Source organism: Cyprinus carpio, chromosome B8, assembly GCF_018340385.1.
Source record: "Cyprinus carpio isolate SPL01 chromosome B8, ASM1834038v1, whole genome shotgun sequence".
NCBI classification, from domain to species: Eukaryota; Metazoa; Chordata; class Actinopteri; order Cypriniformes; family Cyprinidae; genus Cyprinus; species Cyprinus carpio.
In genome coordinates, this window is record NC_056604.1 from 22,702,477 (window position 1) to 22,725,488 (window position 23,012).

Below are 23,012 nucleotides of genomic sequence, written 5' to 3' on the forward strand. Positions count from 1 at the left end.
AAACACTCCTCCTATACTTTTTTTTTTCTTGTCCCATCCAATCAGAAACTTGTTCACTCTCCAGGAAGTGTGTCCCATATGCCCTTTGAGTCACCTGATCACTGAAGAAAAAAGCAACTTTTGCCATGAGAAAATTCTCATGCCTCCTTTTGTCTGGAATCTCTAAGTGTCGCTGTATTTAGAGAATAGACAAGCAGTTTGACTGCAAATTAGTTGATAGTCATTTATCTTTGAGAAAACAATAGGTTTCTTTTTTTAATATTGGAATTAGCTATATATATATTTGTGTGTGTGTGTATTCTGATTTGCAGAGTGATACTTATAAACTATTTATAGCAAAATTCGCATAATAAAACAGGATGCAAATGTAATTGTCATTTTTGCGCAGGACCCTAATAATGCACTGTAACATGCAAAAAATATTTGAACATAATGTTTAGGATCAAATGTTTTATTCGTCTCATTCAAAAAGATAACTTCTTAAAGTTTCTAAAAATATTTTAAGCCAGAGAGCATTTTGACAAGAATATAAAACCATCACCATGTTGTTGTTTATAAAAATACAATTCTTACACACAATCCTTGTATCTCTATTTTGCAAAACACAAAGTGAAAGTCATGTGCCTTTATTTAAACTCTCATTTACACACAGAGAGGTTTGAAATGCCAACATTTACATATAATACAGTTGATGAGGAGATGAAGACTATATTTTCCCACATTCTGTTCTGATGTGGCCTGTAGACTTGTGACTTTTTGCTATACAGTTTGTTGACTTGTGTTTCTAGTACATGCTCAAATACAATAACTCCACAACATTGTGTTTGCATTTCAATAAGTTTCACGTATAGTCAAACCTTAAATGTGCAAATTACACAGCTCTCTAAACCAGTCAAACAAGCACCAACTATTCACTTGTTAAATTAGTTTGTTTTAGATTTAGCACTTTTTAACTTGTACTATGGCTTTAGCAGATGTGGAACATAAGGGACTACACATTTTAGAAATATAACCAGTGTTGGGGGTAATGCATTACAAGTAATGCAAGTTACGTAATCAGATTACTTTTTTCAAGTAACTAATAAAGTAATGCATTACTTTTTAATTTACATTCAAATAAGTAAACGGTAGTTACCTTGTTTTCCCATTTACTGACTGACGGCTCTCCTTTCCTCATGTTGAGAGAAATCAGGAGTAAACATTATGCTTCCTGTAGTTCTAGACTAAATGCGAACATGCATTTACTCATCTCACTTGCACAAAAAACAGATTTAGTATTCCTCAAAATGGATAAACACAGTGAAATGCAAACTCAGAATATGACACAAACCTGCAACAATTAAATTATTTTCTTCAGCCTGAGGCGTATTCATTTCACTTTTGGTGTGAAAGGGCTTTTACATTTGCTAAAAATATAACTTTTTTAAATTAAAAACAAACGGACAAGCAGGTCCAGGCCAGATGAGAAAAAGTGATGCAAAAGTAACATTACTTTCCATAAAAAGTAAAAATGCAGTTAGTTGCTTTTTTAAGGAGAAATGTAATATTGCAATACATTACTTTTAAAAGTAACTTTCCCCAACACTTAATTTAACAACGGATCATTTCTATGATTTTTAACTGGTTTTGATCTTTCACCAACACACAGGCTGCGTGAATAGCATACAACAACTGCATACTGTTCATAGAGTTAATATTTCCCTTAGGCATGGAATATTTGTCATACATTTGTCTAAATTTGACAAAACGTGTAGTATTTAGTATTTAGTAGGGATATTTCTGTTTGGTATGTAATATTTTTCATAGTTTTTTATTTGTTTGAAAAATTTTGTTGTAATTGCTGTGATTTTTAACACCTTATTTCATTATTTCATCACCTTTCATTATTTTAACACAAAATTAGATTTAAAAACACAAGATTTTATGAAGTCATATGACAACACAGTATCTAATTACTCTTGCAATTTAGTAGTGCATTCATGAAACAATACTGCGCTACAGTATGCTTATTTCCATTTTGAGCATAGTTACCATGGATCTGATTCCAGGACTGTTTACACTAATAAATATTTGTCGCAAAAATCCGGTCCAATAAACAATTTCTGTTTTTCAGTGTTCTAATCTGTATTTTGGTTTCGGTGATCAAATCTCTATTTTGCTCTGTGAATAAAGCTGGCCAACCAATAACGTTCACACTTTTTTTTTCTTTTCTCATGCCCAATGTCGCTGCTGTTACATGAAGCTAAAACTTGGTGGCACTCATGAATATACTACGCAGCTTTTTCTAAGCAACAGTGAAAAACGGAGGAAGAATCCAGAAGCGGCTTTCTTGTCTTTGTGTTTGGTGTTGTTTGATAAACAATATAAATACAAAAATCTGAACGGTTGTTAGAAAACATGTGAATAATGTTTTGATTTCCAAGCAAATGTCAACGGAATGAAAATGTAACGGAAAGTTGACAAATTACTCTTTTTTTTTTTTTTTTTTTTCCCAATTCTGACTTTTTAACAAGCAACTATGACTTTGTATCATGTAATTCTGACTTAAACACTTGCAATTGTGAGTTCTCTCACATAAATTTAGAAACTGTATAGTTCTACTTTTCCTGTAACAAACAAAATTTGGATTAGAACCTAATAATAATGCCAGTAAATTTGACAAGGCACCCTGATACTGAAACTGATATTGGATAATATATCATCAAACAGATGCATAGAATGTAAGAGAGGTTCTATTTTTATCATACAAAATGTCACTGATCAACTTTGATCTGGACTGAGCAGCTTGCTGGTTCAGAGAGTCTTGGTCTCAGGACAGTATGCAGTTCTTGTCCTTGTCTTTTCTGCTGAGACTCTGTGTCCTTCTTCTCCTGAAGCTTCCTCTTCGGCTCTTGTCCTCGTCCTCTGTCTGTCCTTCTGCTGCTCTCTCTCCACCCGTCAGCTGTGGCGGCAGAGGAATGCGCTGGCCCAGAAAGAAGCCTTCCTCCTCGGAGTCTGAGGAAGAGGAGCAGGTGGAGCAGGAGTCTTCGTGCCGTGAGCGGGTGGAGTGCAGGGTAAGGCTGCTGTCCAGGACGCTGTTGGACCGCCTGCGGTCTCCTACCCTGCATTCCAGGGTTTCCAGATGAGGTCTGTCGCTTCGTGAACCTCGGGAGCGTCTGAGCCGCTTCTCCGTGGGGTGGTGGCCACCGCTTCCCCGGCGGGAACTGCGGTGGTACGACCCATCTGAAGGAAACATGATCAAATGAGAAGTCATAACATTTTACTGTAACTTACTGTGAATAGTTCACCCAAAAATTCAAGTTTGTCATCGTTTACTCACCCTCACTACAAATCTCACGACTGTCTTTCATGATTCATGAAGAAGTCATTATTTTGAGTCAGATCTTTTCTGTGAATCTGCTGATCCAGTTCACAAAACCAGCTTGAGAGATCATGAAACAAGGGCTGATCCAGTTCTTTAGCTCACTGGTTTAAATGATTATCTGTGAATATTGACCTTAATTGTAATAATTTGTGATCTTCCACTCAAAAGTGTCATATAGCCAGTCTGTTTTGTTTCACACTGCTAGCCTGTGGCTAAATCTGTCAGCACACCATGCTAACTTGGCATTCTCTTGTGCTTATGTGAAAGTGTATTAATTCTGTTGAAATGTGTAAAAAAAAAATGGCAGTAATTGTGATTGATTAACAATAGTGATTTTTTTTCTTTTCTTTTTGAGCAAACTAATTGTGATGAACAGTTGAACCGTTATTGTGCAGCCCTAGTGCTGGTTCACTCATTATATTGAAAATTTGTGAGAATATTCCTCAGAGATTCACCTTTTATGTTCTACAGAAGAAAGTCAGTCATGCATGTTTGTAGGGTGAGTGAATGTTGACAGAATTAGTATTGTTTGGGTGAACAATACCCTGACGCAATAAAGACATGAGAAACTTCTTGAATTTCTTGTTTTATCACCCTGGTTTCAGTCTGGCCTCATCACTACTGACTCCATCGGTCCAAACCAGAATTTGGATGAAAAAACAGTAAACAATGAAATGTGTGACTATAAGTGCACTAACAGCTTTGTTGTAATGATGTTAACTAAAAGTGTCTTTCCTAAAATAATGCATGACTTGATAATCAAGGTTTAATAAGACTTTACAGACCAATTGGTTTATTTTAATATTATGTTCTATTGAAAGCGTTTTGTGAATTCGCAAACCCCTGTTTGGGAAATCCAGTCTTTAAGCATTTTGAACAGTGCTTTGGCGCTCAGAAAGTATATAGATTTTTCTTAAGGCATTTGTTGCAATTTCCATGAACACAGTAGAAAAATATTAGACCACTTTGTTGGGTGTGACAAATTGAATTTTTTTGCTTTTCTAATAAATGCGAAAGATGATGCTGAACCTTCAGAAAGGTGCTCAGATTGTGACAAAATGTTGGTTTGAAGCTATTTGTATTTATTTCCTCTATTTCTTAAATACATTTTCTTAAAAATAACATTTTGATTCAAAGGTCCAACTAAACAAATATTATTTTCTTTAGCTGTGCTTTTGGATGTTGCTTTCAAAAATCCAGCATGTGTACACACACACACACACACACACACACATGCACACACACACATACACACACACATATATATACCTATTTAAATAGGTTTAGGTTTAAAAAGTAAAATTCTCAGCATCATTACTCCAGTCTTCAGTGTCACATGATCCTTCACAATCATTCTATGACACCATTTTATGATTTTACCATTGTTCAAAAAAAATGTTCTGCCTTTTTATATATATATATATATATTTTTTTTTTTTGGGAAACCATGATGCAGTGAGACTTCAGAAACATTAAATAAGCTGGTAAAATGTTAGTTTAGGAACAATTATCACTATTAACTAGTTGCAATACTAGCATGCAATAGTACTAGTATATTGGCTGTTTATAAATAATTATAAAGCACATATTAATGCTTTTTTCTGCATGGCCATATTCTACAATACCTAAACTTAACTACTGCAAAAACCACCTTGCTTACTACCAATAAGCAGCAGTAGGGAATACTCTTAGTTAATAGTGAATGTGTTCCCTGAAGTGTTACCAAAAATCCTAATGACTGCCCCTTTTCCATTTGTGCCATTGTTGTCTATTTCATTACTATTTTAATGGTTGAATGCTGCTAAAAAGCCTCTAATAATAGCACATTGTTTTAGTGGGCATTATGATCTTACCCAGCAGGTCCATTTGAGATGGTACTTCAATGCAGAAGCGCAACCTGTGTCCCAAACTTCCTTCAACTTCCTCTCCATCTTCCTCCTGCTCCTCATCCTCTCCCTCTCTTCTCTGCGTCTCCACCCGTTCCTCTTCCTCCCACTCTTCCTCTTCCACTGAATAGCTGCTGCTGATTGGCTCTCTGAAGCTGACCCTGGCGGTGCTGCCTCGGACCGGTGCTGCAGGGGCGTCCTCGGCTTCAGTGACAGCGGACGGGGAATCAGACGGATCGAAGAAAACAGGGGGCGGAGGAGGCGGGAAGGAGTCGGAGTCATTTAGATCATCAAACGCATCTGAAGACTCCAGTTGAGAGGAAATTCCTATGACAGAGGAAGCCAGGTAAGAAATACAGCTTCAGATATGATAAATAGCTTTACTGAATCTGACTCTGTAAAATCAAGCATACCTGTACAACTGACGTTCCCACAATCCTTTGCAGTGGAAGTCCCTCTAGACATGCAGCTCGGCGGAAAAGGGCCAAATTCTGCATATCCGTTCAGCTCCACCATAAACTCCAGACTGTCTGGCCGGTGAGCCACTTGCTGTGTGCTGACGCCTGATTGGTCCTTGCAAACGAATGCTGTCCTGTCATTGGCTGCTGGACAGAGGTGTGTGTGTTGTGTTTGTATTTGTTCATACGGTGGAGGCTGGCCTTTGGGTATAGGATGGAAAGACGTGAGAACACCTGCAAAATGAACAAGCGAATAATTTTTATTATTTATTTTTTTTGAGAGAAGTCATCTCTTACGATCACAAACACTGTAAAACCGAACAGTGAAATTAATTAAAAAATAAAAGTTAATTTCACTCAAATAATAATGAAAGTTCATTGGACTTAATTGAAATAAGTTCTGTAAACTCAAAATGCTGTTGTAGTGAGGTGAACTTAAAATTATTGCATTTTCAAGTTCCCAGCATGCATTGCATCAGCCAACAAGGAAAATAAAGTTAGAAATTAGGTGCTATTTTGTGTGTTTTTACACAAGAATAAGACAGAGAGACGTAAGTTAGTACTTGAATGTTGTGTTATGTTAGGATTTACATATGTTTCTGTTATGTTAGTTTTGTAGTGTTACCGTTGTGGTGAAGAGTAGAGCCTGTGGTTAGGTTGAGGATGGAAAGCAAAAATTAAAGGCTATATATACTGCATGATGTTTGAATATTAATATGCAAGTATTGTGAGTCTTTTTGATAACTACATTAGTAGTTACATTTGAGTGTATTTCCCACATTATAAGGGTTGAAAAATAGTGAACATTTTTAGTGAATTACTCCCTAATTATAAGTTTAGAAATATCAATATTTATAAGATAATATTTAGATCATTTAAGGCAACTGGAAATGTAACTTTTATTTTATGTAAACTTAGAACATTTAAAAACATCACTTAGATGTTTTTGTGTAATCTGTTACAAAATATTTTTTGAGTTCTGTGAACTTATTAGGGTTTACAGTGAATATTTTATTTATTTTATTTTGATTCTAGTGAATTTATTAGTTTTTTTAACATAATTGTTTTCTGTTTTATTAAATCTTGTGTCATTTATTCCTGTGATGAAAAGCTGCATTTTCAGCATCATCCAGTGTCACATGATCAGAAATCATTCTAATATGCTGATTTGCTGCATTTGAAATATGTCTTGTATTATCAATGTTTTATTAATTCATATATATATATATATATATATATATATATATATATATATATATATATATATATATATATATATATATATGTGTGTGTGTGTGTGTGTGTGTGTGTGTGTGTGTATATATATACACACCACACACACACACACACACACACACACACATATATATATATATATATATATATATGAATTAGTAAAACATTGATAATACATATAATACAATATTTTCTTTTTTTTTAAAACAGAAATCTTTTGTAACATTATAAATGTCTTTACTGACACTTTTAATAAATGTAATCCATCCTTGCTGAATAAAAGTAACAAAAGTAATAATAATAATAATAATAATAATAATAATAATAATAATAATATAATAATGAAGAAAATCAAAGCTATTTTAGGGCCTAAACACTGATCATTATGTCTGCAAACTTTTTTTGAAACTATGTGTACATACAATTATACTTTTCAATTAAAATAACATTTATTTATTTTATTTAACTTATGATAATTTTGGGAGGAAAACTGCTTAATTGTGTTTAATAAGCATTGAGATCAATGAGATTTGATTTTTTCCAAGTTAACAAAGAAAAAAAAATACTACTGTTATGTATGTTAACAAATGCACTTTCTAATTTGAAGACTCTCTCTTTTCTTCATTTTAAAAAAAATTAAAAATAAGAATGAATGATAATAATTTAAAAACAAAACTAAAGAAATAAAACATTAAGACCTATTACGACAATGAGAATATTTGGGAAAATATTATTACTTGTCATGAAAAGAATGTCACCTTTCTCATTTTCATGTCTTTTCCTTTATGCAAAATATTTTGGAAATGATACAAATGATATTTCTTGCTAACTTTTGTGAGATGCACCTGAATTATGTGTGTTTGTTTGTTCTGTTTTTTAGAAAATAAAGCATATGTGTGAAGTTTCATAGAAAAACGCATAATCACATGTAGCTTTGCTGTCCAGTGTAACATGACCCCCGTTGGCTGTTGTTGTGCTGGCTGCTCTGACGCTGGCTCCCTCCTGTGGCCGAGGTGTGGAAGTGCGCTGCTGGTTTTGAATGGTCTTGTGTGACACTGGTTTGCTCTGCAGTGCAGAATCGCAGGAGTCGGAGTTGTCTGGGTCTTCCCCGAGCGAGCAGGAGCGGGAGCAGAAGATGAGTCCGCCGCGAGGCAGGAAGGCTCTGCCCAGCAGAGGGAGCCGACAGCAGGCGCAGCAGAAACACGCCTCAGACGCATGCCAGTGCTGGCCCTCGTACGTCATCTGACCCTGGTCTATACCTGCAGACAGAGAGCGAGGGAGTCAGACAGTCAAACCCTTCAATCAGGAAGCACAGCATGTCTCTGTAATCACAGAGCTTTTTACTGCCATCAATGAATGGAATGCAAGTTAAGCTTCTGCATCTGTAGCAATGTTGTCATTTACACAGAAAGAACTTCAACAAGTTAAAACAATCAAGAAATGTGCTCATGGTATGGCAAGTGGGCAGCACAACAAATAAATGTTTTATATATGCAACTAGTGCATCCTTTTAAAAGTAACTTAAGATACTTCAGACACTTCAGATTCACAGCTCCGTGTTGGTGCTTCTTCTCTTGTGAATTTTTTTAAAGATCAATAGGATAAACGATGCAGATTTTTTTTTTTTTTTTTTTCACAATTTGCTAAGGGATCCAATATTAATGGAGGGCACTGTACATTATGTATGTTATTTAAATTATATTTATACATAATGGCAGTATTTGTTGCATTGCCTTTAATTTAAGTAGTTGTAAAAATATATATTATTATTTATAGTGATGTGATATTATGATAAAAAGTGGGAGATAAAATATCCAAAAAATATGTTAAATTAAATGTAATTTTTTGTTCAGCCTCAAAAATGCTGCTATATATTTTAGTTGTATTTCCTCTAAGTGTTCTTTGTCATGTCCATGTAATCTAGTGCTGGTATGCAGTGTTGTCTGTCTGCTCTCACCGATATGTTCTCCGCAGGTGTCGCAGTATTCGGCGTACAGAGACTCGTAGCAGTGGCAGCAGTACGGCCGGCTCTCTCTCATGATGTAGCGCTGGCCGCCCAGCGCCGCCTCACACTCGAAACAGCAGAAGTGCTTCATGTGCCAGTGCCGGCCCTCCGCCTCCGTACACTCGTCCGCAAAGATGATCTGATCGCCGCAGGAGGAGCAACATACTGCGTAAGTCACATGTGTTTGAACCCACTCAATAAATCATGCATAACTCTATTAGTGCATTTAATAAATAGTATAAAATAGTATAGGATTGTATAGAATTATTAGTAAAGCAGGATTATTAGAACTAAAAATAAAACCATATGAAACATTTTTGATATGTAAATAATTATTTTTAGTTAAGCTGGATTATTATAAGTTTTAATTTAACAATATGACAGAAAACGAAAAGACTCAAGAGGATTCAAGTGAGAGAAGATGGACAAACAGTTGGTCCGTGTACGTTTTTTTTTGATCATTTCATTTCCTATTTAGAATTCAATAAACGAGAAATGGAAAAAAAAAAATGGCCGTTTATTCGTTTTTCTGTTTAGTTTAGTTTATTTGCGTTTGGGGGTTTAACAAATCGGTTTATGGCTTCAATATTTCATTCGCACTTGTGGGCGGCGCTGAAACGCTGCTTTCATCTGATTGGTCGAATCGCTCCGCCTCAGTTCGGTCTTTTCATTCTTTCAGGCAGAATAAGAGAGTCAGTGCGAGTGCGACACTGAAATGTCTGAAAAACCACCACTCACTGTTAATTAGCAGAATATTTTGAGTCAGATGTTGCTGTTCGGACACATAATTCGTGCTGCTGCTGCGACCTGCAAGTGACCCCTTTAAATTATTTCTAGCTTATAGTATTGTATGAATATTGTCCCACTGATAAATACAGTGCAAGATAATTCTATCTCCTTCTATAAAAGTAAAGTGGAAATAAAAATTAATAAACCTTAGCTCAAATGATAGCTGTATAATATAAAACAACATTAACTACTGCAGCTGGTGCCAAATAAAAATTATTATGTATTATGTAACAGCAAGTCAAATGTAGACTTAGAGGGCCACACACTTGCACTGAATGTAGCATTGAATAGACTGAACATGAGCAATACCCAATGGTTACTGTTTCAGGACCTATTTGTTCCTCCTAGTTTACTGTGTTTTGGTTAGGATAGTTTAAAGATGCAGGTTTTTTTTTTTTTTTTACCTCTGCCTCCAACAGATCCTCGATTTGTAAGTTGAGGTTATGAAAAACAGAGGGGATCAGCATCACTGTGACTATATATATAATAGAGATCCTATATATATATTATATATAATATATATATATAAAATTACCACATAAAATAATTTATAATTTTCACTTATCCCTCCTTACTTCAGCACGTTCTGTTGGAGGCCCCTCATGGCTTGGAAAATGTTTCCAGACAGATTCAGGAGATTAATTCCACACACAGCAGGATCCAGCACATAGGGCAAACCTAGTGACCATCTTAAAGGAAACATTCATGTGTCTTATCTGCAGAGGTACCCCCACTCACAAAAAAAAACCTGCATCTTTAAAATATCCTAACCAAAACACAGTAAACTAGGAGGAACAAATATGGTCCTGAAACAGTAACATGGGTATTGCTAATCAGGTTCAGCACCTATTCAATGCTTACATTCCGGTGCAAGTCTGTGGCCCTCTATTCTACATTTGACTTGCTGTTACATAATACATAATAATTTTTATTTGGCACCAGCCGCAGTTAATGTGACAGCTAGCAGGAGTGTGGTGGGGTGCCAGGTCTTTTTTTTCTTTTTTGACCAATGGATGGAGACCTCAAGCAGTGCCCTAAATGCAGATCTGAAGATTTTGTCTTTATAGATTACATTTTCCATTGTACTAACTGAACGTACACAACCCGACCTCTGCATGCAGACACCCAACTGTACAAATTAATTTATAGCATTTAAAAAACCCAGTCCTGAACCGCGGAGAAACCAGTTCTGCAGAGTTCAGTTCCAGCCACACTTGCTTGGACATTGCTACTGATCCTGAAGACCTTGCTTAGCTTAGGTGTGTTTATTCGGGGTAGCTGAACTTTGCAGGACACTGGCCCTCCAGGAGCAGGACTGAGAGTCCTGACATTAGCTCTTTACATTCTTTGCATGTGATTTATCAACACCTAGTACATCTTTAAAATATACAGCTCATGAAACAATAAAAGTTCCAGATGGACAAACATTTAATGCAAAACCAGTGTGATAAACAATATCTTAAAATAAATTTGGAGGTAGGTAGGTGAAAAAAGCCAGAATGGGAAGTTTTAAGTAGTTGTACAGCTTAAAAGTGTGAAGTTTAGTATTTGTACACAGATATGGCATATTCATGGCAGTACACATGAAATTCATGTATTTATTTGTCATTTAAACTGATGTAAACAGAAATCCTGTCGCCCCCCTCTAGTGGACATTAAGTGTTAAGGCCTTCATTGCTTAGATAACAAAGTCACTAGGATTTTTTTGGGAAGGTAAGTCTGGCCAGTTTTATAGCACCGCAAGTCAGATGAGTCTGAAGATCTGAGCTGAATTTGGTGAAACATTAAAGTTCTAGTCTGTGTCAATTACTCTCATAATAAATAATAATAATCTTCAAATATATGTTTGCTTTCTCAAGCCCAACAAAGAAGACTAAGAAGAGAAACATAATTCCAGTTTAGTATGTAATAAAACTAATATTACTAATTTCATAAATTTAACTATATTAATTTTCAAAATTAATTATTATTGTCACACACACCTACTACCGTTTTTGACTTAAAAGACGAGAGTGGTAAATGTTACAGACATATTATCATGGATCTTTCAATTAATTATAATTTTTATTTACACTTCACTTTTATCCAAGGAGACAGAACTATTTGCACTGTATTTATCAGTGGGACAATATTCATACAATACTATAAGATAGAAATAATTTAAAGGGGTCACTTGCAGGTCGCAGCAGCACGAATTATGTTGCCCAGCTACATCTGACTCAAATATTATGCTAATTAACAGTGAGCGATAGTTTTCAGACATTACAGTGTCGCACTCGCACTGACTCTTTTCTGCCTGAAAGAATGAAAAGACCGAACTGAAGGCGGTTGGGAGCGATTCGACCAATCAGATGAAAGCAGCGTTTCAGCGCCGCCCACAAGTGCGAATGAAATATTGAAGCCATAAACCCGATTTGTAAACCCCAAACGACAAATAAACTAAACTAAACAGAAAACGACGAAAAAACGAGCCATTTTTCCATTTCTCGTTATTGAATTCTAAATAGGAAATGAAAATGATCAAAACGTACACGGACCAACGTCTTGTCCATGTTTTCTCTCACTTGAATCCTCTTGAGTCTTTTCGTTTTCTGTTTTTTTAATTGAAAACGGATTTGGAATGGACGGAAGATACCCTGATTGTAAATAAAAGAAACATTTACTTTTAACATTAAACATTAACTGAAAACAAAAACCATATAAACAAAACTTCCCAGCTAGTTTCAAAGGCAAACATTTTTTATTTTTTTTTTGTATGAAAAAAAAAATTAATTAATAAATTTTAAAGAAAAATTAAATCTAATTCAAAATATATATATAAAAAAAAAAAAAGATTGGTCTAATAGTGAAATAACTTTGATATTGATATTCTAATAGTGATAACTAGGGATAGAGAGGACCTCGTCGCAGGCCTGGCAGCGGGGTTTGATGCGCTCGGCGTGGTGCCGGCCACAGTAGATGTGTCCGTCCTGGTAGAAGTAAATGAGATCCACCAGCAGCTCGTTACAGGAAGCGCACTGGAAGCACTGAGGATGCCAGCAGGAGCCGTGACCCGCTCGTGACGCAAACACCGCTATGTCACCGCCGCAGATCTGCCTGCCACACTGAGAGGAAGAGAGATTTAGAAAGTTTCCAAACTCATAATTACACGGTAGAAACTCAGCATTTTCTGAAAGCACTGGCTGCTCCCACATGACCGCGGGGATGAGACAGAAACAAGCAGAACAGCAGGAACAGTGAAAGATCCCATCAAATCTCCTGATCACTGCAGTTCTACTTTTTTTTAACTTTTATAATAATATGACAAAAAAGCTATATGGTTGAACATTTTAAAGCAAAGAAATTAAAACTGGCATAAATTAGAATTGTTATTTTACTGTTGTACTGCACAAATTTCATTACTTTTTTTACAGTAAAGTAGTAGTATTTCTATAATTTTTTTTTTTTCATTTGTAAAACTTAAAAATTTTTGCATAATAATAATAATAATAATAATAATAAATTATTATTATTGTGCTGTAAAATAAAACCGTTATTATTATTAAATACTTGTATCTTTTTTACAGGACAATAGCATTATTACTATAGTAATTTTCTTTATTTATTTAATTTATAAATCTTAAATAATATTAATAACAACACTATTATTATTATTATTATTATTCAATAAAAATTAAATAAATGTCATTATAGTACAATTATTGATATTAATAAAACAATACTGTAAAATTGTACTATAAAATACTAATACTATTATTATTATTCAATAAAATTTTTATAAATGTCACTATAGTACAATTATTTATAATAATAAATAATATTTGCACTATAACGATTATTATTATTAAAAAATACTCCACTTTTTTACTTTATAATACAAAATAAATACAAAAGTATTTCTTTTTTTATTTTTATAACGTAACTTAATTATAATAATGATAATAAGTATTATTAATTGTACTGTAAAATAATTATTATTACTATTATATTTAAATACTCCTTTTTTTAATGTTCATTTTTTTTATTACTATAGTATTATTTCTATTTTTTTGGTTTTACTTTGTTTGATTTAGTACAATTAAAATAACAAAATGCATTATTATTATTATTATTATTATTATTACTAAACATAAAATGCAGATTGAGTCATCAATATTTTTTTTGTAATTTTTTAATACCAGGCTAAATAATGGTTTATCTTGATTTTATCACCAATACATGTAATTTATTCATTAAAGCTCCAGTATGTGACTTTTGTAATTGACCACAAGAGGGCGCATTTCCAACAATAACAAAGGCGAAGCTTGATGACGCTATGAAGCAGGTGACGATGGGAGATGTCGTTTTTAATGCGTTTTCACCACAGCAATGTATCTAAATTGGATAAACGAATCATGATCACGGATGAGGTAATTTATTTGTTTTTGTATTACCTGTATATATGATCGTATTATTTTATGTCATCATAATTAATGAACTGCAAAGAACGTGAAATGTTATACTATATTATCCCGTTACAACTTACAGCTATTTGTTAAATGATTTGTTGGGTCAATGTTTGTGGAGTGTTACGTGTTTATGGTTAATGCCGTGTTGTTTTAACGTGCTCAAACCAATCATTCTAAAAGTAAATTTGAACGAACATTTGCAAGTAATTCCTAAATATATTTTTTAACAACACATATCCGATTGTATTTAATTGTACTGCCATAATCTTGGTCACCACACGTGATAAAAATCCTTACCTTAGTACAAAGAGCAATATAACTTACGTTTTACTGGCACTTCAATACTCGCCAAAGAGTTATTGTGATCCATAACAATGACAACCAAACCATACGCGCGGCTATAACATAACCACCACTTCCGCATTTGACCATGTGATATTCCGGTGTGGTGGAACATCACATGGTCTACACCGGAAAAAAAGTATAGAGCGGACATTGCGTCACTGAGAGGCGACATATTTTTTTCCGGGGCGGCCAGTTATTTAAAATCGGAATTTCTCTGAAATAAAAAATCTTTGGAGACTTTTGAGATATTGTAAGTACACAACTGGAGGAAATATATCACACTGTGCAAGTTATTTTCGGAAATTTTATTACAAAATTCCTACATATTGGAGCTTTAAGCCACTCATGTGTTGCAGTGATTTTACCTAAATTTGAACTAAAATGGTAAATCTGCTTCACATCACGTCTAGCACTGTCTTGTTATTTAGCAGAGCGAAGCCTCTATAATAAACAGCTATAAGCTGGTCATAAAAAGACATGACACAAACTGCCTCTCCTCAACACAGTCACACCCTCCTGGCAGCTACTCATCAGCTGGAGTGCATTATGGGTGTTGAAATGTGGCAAAACCCTTGAAATATTTCAGGGGGTGTATGGAACATATGCGCTTTTATCTAGTACATATGATATCTGCCTTGGCTCGGCTCAGGCTGGAGTTTGAATTTATCACGGCATATCAAAAATTTCCTGAAGCCACATGCCAGACGAGAGGCTCTTCAGCTCAGTAACTCAATGCACAATCCATACTTCAGCTGAAGTGATACTCAGATAAGTATGCACTCTTTTTCCTGGGCAGTTGTGATTTCAAGGTGACGTTACAGATGAGAAGAAGCATCAGGGCTGATGTGATCAGCAGACTGTCACACTGTGGTGTCTCTGTTTCTCTACCTGTTGACAGATGGCTCCGGTCATGGTGACTGGAAAAAGTCGTACGATGCCGCGGCCCAGATTCTCTCTTTTCCTCTGCTGGCTAAATATCCTCAGCTCTTTCTTCTCTTCTTCATCCAGAGAGTTACAGTACTGAGGCTGCACACACACATTTTCAAGACATTATCATTGCCATTAATAAATTCAGGTGAATATGGATGGTGAAATTCATGAAAACATGAAAAAACATTGCACCCTAAGAAATTATATCTTGCATGTTGAAAATGAAGCCTATTTTATGTCCATTATTTTATTTTATTTTTAACTATCATAATATACAATATAAATGTATTTGGGTAAGTTTTTTTTTCCTCTATTCTGCTTATCATGAAAAATATAAAAAGTAATAATACAAAACATTATTACAATTAAAAAGAACTGCTTTGCATTTTAATATATTTAAAAATGTAATTTACTGCTGTGATCGAAGCTGAATTTTCAGCTTCATTACTCCAGTCATCAGTGTAACATGATCCTTTAGAAATCATTCTAATCTGCTATTTCTTGTTGTTATCAATGTTGAAAACAGTTGTGCTGCTTCACCCACCCCTTCAGCATTTATTTGAAAAATAAACATTTTCTTATATTACGTCTTTAATTTGATAAAAAAGGTGTCATTAATGTACACCTGGCAACATGTAGCGTACTGTACTGTTGTTTTTAATAATTTTTAAAAAATTAACATTGCATACTGCTTACTACTATAAAAATAAGTACTTATTGTGCATAAGCTAGTATTCATCTCTGATTTCAGATCAGAATCTAAGACCAGGCTGTAGGGTTCATTGATTCCGGATTCACAGCTGGTTTGGGATCCAGAGACGAGTGTGAGGATGTAAGCAGTTTTACCTCACTGTCATGAGCTGGCAGCTGGTGTAGAAGCTGTTTAATTCGATATCGTTCTCCTGGACTGTTGACGTATGGAACCTTGTCCTCTGGAATACAGCTGTAGTACTGATACACCTGTACATACACAAACACAAACACAGATAATTAACTGTCACCCCCTTTCTGAACATAGATGTGAAAATGCATATGAAATGAAATTTGTGAACGCTTTGGAATACAGACCTAAGGTTGGTCTCTTTTTTAAAGAAGACAATCTGCAGATTATTGAAAGTGAAAAGCATTTATAAAATGAAAGTGTAAAAAAAGATATAGAAGTTTGTTTACTGTAAAGAAAATGTGCTGTACTGTTTTTTTATGTAAAATATATGCATTACAAAATATTTTGGAATCTAAAATTGCTATAAAATCAAAGATATACATCAATTTAACTTATGTTCCAAATTTGAAGTTGATATCACAAAAAGGTTGAGGTTCCAGTGAGATTTATACAAAAAATAGTATAACTTTCTGTCAAAATATACCTTTCCAATTATGTTTTGTCAAGATTAGAAAAAGCTGATTATAGAATACTATAGTGAATTTTGTAATATTGCACTTGGCACCGCCCACTAGGGGAAGGAGCCTGCTAAAAGGATTTAAAGTACAGTTTCCATGGTAATGCATCGTCTGATTTCAAAACTGTTTTCACATGATGAATTTTGAGTGTTTAAAGCCAGGCTCACACTGTGTGATTTTAATAGTCCTTTACAATTGTTGTACGATTGTTGGTTGTCAGACTACTAACATGATGATCATGTCAAACTGTGGGATCTCAGTTGTCATTAATGTCAGACTGTACGACAGTTAAGACATGATAAAAACGGGTGTGCGCAAGAAAACTTGTCTGGAGTTTTACATTATCAGCCCATACACACTCAGTGACTGCGAGCTACATTACACGTGATGCTGAAATGTTGGCTATCATGAAAAGTAAATGAATGGCGGCAATATCGGCGTATTTAAGAAGAATAGTGTAAGCTGCACTACACACCCAAATGAAAACAGCGGCAACCGGTGTTTATATAGCAAAAGCAACATATCATGTGAATTACGTGAGCGGAGGATGGGAGCGCTGGAATTTATGGCGATTTTAGACATTTCTAATTCTGATAATGGCTTGTCTTGAAAAATAGAGACAGTTTGACGTTTGCTAGAATTTTTTCGAAGGTCAAATTTGATGATAACGGCCATTAATCGGCTGTCTGAGAACATGTCACACCCAGCGATCAAAGACTACAGATTTGAGCCCAGGATAATAGGAATCTTTTAGGATTTTCAAAGTGTCTCAGACGACCAAATCGTGGCCAAAATCGCACAGTGTGAGCAGGACTTAAGGTTTTGATTGATTTCTACTTTAGGATGAGTACTAAAATATGTGATAGGTAAAAAGTGCAATAAAAAAAGCACACACTAAAGAAAAAAATCCGCCCTTACAATACGATTTTACATTGGCTTAGAAAACAACACAAACTGTGACTGGTTGCTTTTCATATTAGTACAGTCTCTTCCTGTGCATGTGGGTGGTTACTGGGCAGAATGAAAAAAAATGTGGAAAAGACATAATGCTAAATATCAAAACTACACGAGGCAACCAACATCTTGTTGTTTTGTCCCTAGTGAAGCTTGACGTGTGAACCGCCATTATGTCTCATTGTATGGAAAAGAGCATCTGCTTTGTTTGACTGAGTGCAAGAAAGGCTGTGATTGGCTGATTCAGAGCAAACTCTCCATTCAGCACACTTTACCAAAATGTCTTTGTATGTATAGATTCTTCTGAATGCTGCCTGCTCACCTGTTCAGGCTTGATCCCGGGCGGCACCCAGGCATATTCTTCCGAGGCGCAGCCCGAGTCGTCGTCGGATATGGAGTGCCTCTGGAAGTCTGACACCAGCTTCATCATCATCCTCTCCAGCTGTCCGGGCACAGAGCGCACCACATGCTCCTCCCGCACACACTTACAGTGCACACAGATCTTCCTGTGGAAACAGGTCAGCAGAGCGGCGCTGAGTGAACACAGCCAAAACAGTGGACTCAAACTCAAACTAGGCCTATACAAAACTGTTCATGATTTTGGATCTGTTGAAAAAAAAAAAAAAAAAAAAAAAAAAACAGGGAATCAGTACAATTTTGTGAAACAGATAATCAGGCAAACAAAATTCTATATTCATGGTTAAATTAAAGCAGTTAAAAAAGACTTTATAAACATGAGAAAGAGGGAGATGGCACTGCCCATGGTACATTTGTGCAACTTCAGCATTTCCTCAAAAAGACTGTTCACCCAAAATAAAAATTCTGTCTACTCTCCGCCATGTAGCAAAGCAATATTCTTGAAATGTTTTTCATGAAACATAACAGGACATATTCACTCATTTACACAGTCAAAGCGGAAACCATTCACAACTAGTGTGCTATGTTCAAAAACCCAAAGTATATTATACTAGTTTATTTTTTACACACAACACAAATCTCAACAGTACGCACAAACCGTACATGCACCGCCATGTTTTTTGTAAACTCCAAAGTATACTTTGGTTGTTACATGTATGCAATGGTCCACTTACAGTGCATGTGATGCTAATTCTTTTTATTTTAATTCTATTCTTTTTCTAATCTATCTGTTTTTTTTATATATAATTAAAACCCTTGCTATGTGTAATGCATTAAGCTAACTGAGACTTGTCATAGCACTTGTATATCATTGCTCTTTTGTTGATTTTGATTACTTCCATTGTCCTCATTTGTAAGCCGCTTTGTATAAAAGCATCTGCTAGATGTTATGCTAAATATAAATGTAATTCTGCCACCAGAATAGTATCCATGTACTGTACAGGCACCATTAAATTTTTGTAATTTGATTTGGTTCGCACATGTGCATTGAATTTGTTTTGCACTAATCAGTTGTTCCATAAGGTGGCAGCACTGCCTCGTGTCATTGTTTCACAGTAGAAAATAAAACAAAAGAGACAGAACAACAACAACAACAACAACAACAAAATGCACCAACAACAGACAGCAGCATTGACAAGCACGTGTGAGAGAGTCATGAGATTGACACAACTTTAATTTAAATGAGTACAAAGGCATTTTTAGCATAACTTCTAAGGAAAAATAGTGCAGACACTGGACAAACATGCAGTTTTCTAGAGTGCATGTGTCGACCACCTTTGTTTGCGAACAGACAGACCAGAGGCTAAGCAGCGGCACAATGAGAGACAACATCAGTGCTGTCAGATTACCTCATGTCTCACTCACCGGTGAGAAAACCACTTTATAATGCGCATAATATCACAATCAAACGCCATCCATTCTCGCTCGGTCTGCAGTAGAGTAATGGAACGCGCTGATGATGTATCATTTCTGCACAAACTGGGTCACAGAGGTATGCAAATACATACGTTGTCAGGCAGGTAGGACAGGGATATGATTGAACATTTTATGGTCCTACACCTTCCAACCAGCATAACAAAAAAGGTTTTTGAACAAAATCACCTACTCGCCTACTATTTTCTTTAAATCGTGAATTATTATTATTTATTTTTTTTGCATAATTATTTGTGAAAATAGCGGTATTTTCTTTGCACTAAGTGTAAATAGTGGCAAATACTATTTGCACCTCAGTGTATTATAGTACATTGTAAAACAGTATGCAATAGCATATTCAGTGTATCTGATTATATTAAAATAGGGCCCTATGATTTCCACGATGCGAAAAACGCAGACGGAATCGCAGAATCCAGTCATAAAAATGTAATTTACTGTATCAAGCGGAATGTCATGTAATTAGTAAAATTTTGAGGGAATTAATCAAAAGTAGGTTGTTACACTTAAATCTAATTGCGATATGGACTAGTATCTGTAAATATTAAACTGCAAAAAGACTATTTAAATATGAATCCTGTATGTTCTGCGTGTCTCTGCGAACGAATGGCGAAGACGCACGGTTTCATTTACTACACACATACTGAAGCGCACGATGATTTCAGCGTCTGCCGTTTCTCTAAATGAGGACATAAATACAGGAACAACATCTTCAGAATTGCTCTGAGAGTCTCTTCCTGAGCATTTAACCATTTCATTTTAGTAAAACTAGCATCGTTTCCAGGGCTGTCCTTAGGGGGGGTACAACTGGTTCGGTTGCACCGAGCCCCATGCTTGAGGGGGCCCCACGGCGAACGGACCAAGGGGGACAATTGTCTAATGTTTTTGATTCTGAAAACAAAACATTATACAACCAAACAAAATGAGTTTTTGACAAAAATGTTTATTTAATGCTACAAATGAGTCTATTTATAAATGTCTAAAATGTTATAAATGAGTCTATTTAAAAATATGTAATTTAAATGAATTCATATAAAAAAAATAAAAAAAAATAATTTGAAATAAATCAATAAAGACTTGTTTCGTCCAAAGTTTTTGAGGCATCTCTTGAATGAATGATTCAGACATCAAATACATTTTAGCAGACACTGGTCGCCATGTAACATAATATTTGAAGCGTAACATGATTAGGCTAGTTCCAAAGGTCAGTTTTTTTTATTTTGATTGCGGCTGCCGCTACATCAGGGTCTATATCTGGACTATAACATTTTATCCCATACTTTCGTTATTATTTCACTAATGTTTGCAAACAGAAAAGTAGCCTACTGTGTAGACTGTTTCAAACATTAAGCTAACATGATGAGCGCTTGAACAGTCAGCGGTTGGTGGAGCTAGTGTAAATAGCTTTCAGTGATAACAGACACTCTGTAATTAATTAGGTATGCATTTATTCAATTCTGAATGTGGTCAAACCCCGTCACTGACATTCTTGAGCACTAGCTGACGTGACTGATGATCATGATACCTACTATTACTCTTCAAAACACACCGTAATTTCAGGCCAGTGATTCATGCCTTACACCACACACTCGCATAAAAGGTGTTACATCAACTCGTGTTGACATTCCTCAGAAATCAAATGTCAAAACAGACCCTGAGGTCAAATTTGAACTTTTTTTTTACATTTATTTTCTGCGTACTGGTCTTACTCTAAACAATCACTCATCAATACTCATCATTTAGCACAGAAAGAAAAAGTTGCCTTCATCAACATCAAATCAAAATGTTATGACTTGCTTCACCTTTCTGTGACTTATTTTAAAGAGAAGGTCATATGATTTTTTAAAAATATCTCTTTTGCAGTTTATAATGTAGCTATCCTTAAATGAAAACAATCTGCAAAGTTGTTAATCAAAAAAGTGGATGATAAATAAAAAGAGAGAGTCGGTTCTGAATCGCCTTAACGAGTCGTTATATTTTCTAATCTCTTGCCTGTTACGGGTATACGTCACTGGGTAACACATTTGCATAATCCCTGCCTGCCCACGAAATAGGAACAGAGTCTGACCTGCCCACAAACACTTCCGCTAGTTACCTAGACAGCAACATAGTGTTGGCCAAGATCTGACCCACATCTGGCCCGCGTGCCGTGAAATCCATGCGGGCCAGATGTGGGCCGGATCTGGGCCGAGACTGCTTGCTGTCTGGGTAGTGTGTTTACATGATGTTAGTGCATATACACTTGGTGCAAAGAAGGATACCACAGAAATACAATTTGAACCTTTTGTTGTGTGCATGTCATTTTATCAAGGACTGCTTCTCTAAGCTTGGCTTTTATCTTCGTTGGCTACACACCTAGTGCAGCTTTAGGTTTCTGTGTAAAGCAGGTTATTACAACCTTACTGAAGTAACGTTAGTCTAATTGATATGGCTTCCCTGGCCCTGTGTCCACAGACACCTCGACATCCTCTACTTCAGGTGAAGGTGGGGGAGAGAAGTCCTCTACTTCAAATGAACGCTCTGTTGCAAAGCTACTTGCGTCACTACAGTCACTCTCCATTTTAGCGACTCAGACAGCAGCTGTCAATCAATCTGTTACTGCGGGTCTCAGGTTCACGCCCCACCCGCTCAGCCCTGCCCTTGGTTCGTCCCCTCTATCTCCGCTGTGCTCTGCCCACTTTTCAGCATTTTTAAATATTGCCAGTGGGTGGAGTCAGGCTCTGACCAGGGGTTTAGTTACACTTTAAGCTGGTGAACGATCTCAGCTTCAGCGCGGAAAGTGAGGAACTAACTGATCTCTGCTTCATTACAGTTTGCACATATTTGTTTCGTTGCAAACGTTGATCTGCCTTCAAAACACCTGTTAAAAGAGTCGCATGATAAGGTGAGTTGTGTCTTCGATACGGCATGGGTTTTGTTTTTTGTTTTGTCAGCGCTCGTTCCGGGACTGAACCCGGCAATGTTACTAGGTCCCCAACCCGGGATCAATCCCGGAATCAATCCCGGGACGTGTTTGCGTTCACACAGAAGGCGACCTCGGAATTTTCCGGCAATTTTCCGGGTCCAACATGCAGTGTGAAAGGGGCTAGAGCAGATTAGGCTTGTGGAAGGGAGGGGTTTGCTCCGAACTTGCTTGGAACGAATCATATTCCTAATCATTGGCAAATGACTCTAATATTAAATGTATATTCTGAGAAAATTACAAAGTTTTCTGACTTTAGATGCATTTAAACCTGTTGTAGGGGACTCCAACACAATATTAGAACACTTTAAAATACCTTATGACCTGCTCTTTAAAGGTGCCATGTGTAAAAATTGAGGTAAAAATATCCAAAAAATGACCTACAC

At 35.8% G+C, this 23,012-nt stretch overlaps 1 protein-coding gene across 2 annotated transcripts in view; it reads right to left on the minus strand.

The window, feature by feature from the left end:
- Positions 1 to 2,716: 2,716 nt before the first annotated feature.
- The window catches only part of LOC109061020 (prickle planar cell polarity protein 3-like), a 50,826-nt gene continuing 30,530 nt past the window's right edge, over positions 2,717 to 23,012 (minus strand). For both annotated transcript variants that reach the window (XM_042730152.1, XM_042730153.1), the window contains 9 exons: positions 18,139 to 18,322; positions 16,308 to 16,421; positions 15,420 to 15,557; positions 12,639 to 12,842; positions 8,902 to 9,088; positions 7,871 to 8,203; positions 5,664 to 5,942; positions 5,218 to 5,577; positions 2,717 to 3,222 (listed from right to left, as the gene is read on the minus strand). In XM_042730152.1, the coding sequence (XP_042586086.1) occupies positions 2,810 to 3,222; positions 5,218 to 5,577; positions 5,664 to 5,942; positions 7,871 to 8,203; positions 8,902 to 9,088; positions 12,639 to 12,842; positions 15,420 to 15,557; positions 16,308 to 16,421; positions 18,139 to 18,322 (2,212 nt within the window). In that variant the 3' untranslated portion in view covers positions 2,717 to 2,809. The remainder of the gene's footprint in view (positions 3,223 to 5,217; positions 5,578 to 5,663; positions 5,943 to 7,870; positions 8,204 to 8,901; positions 9,089 to 12,638; positions 12,843 to 15,419; positions 15,558 to 16,307; positions 16,422 to 18,138; positions 18,323 to 23,012) is intronic.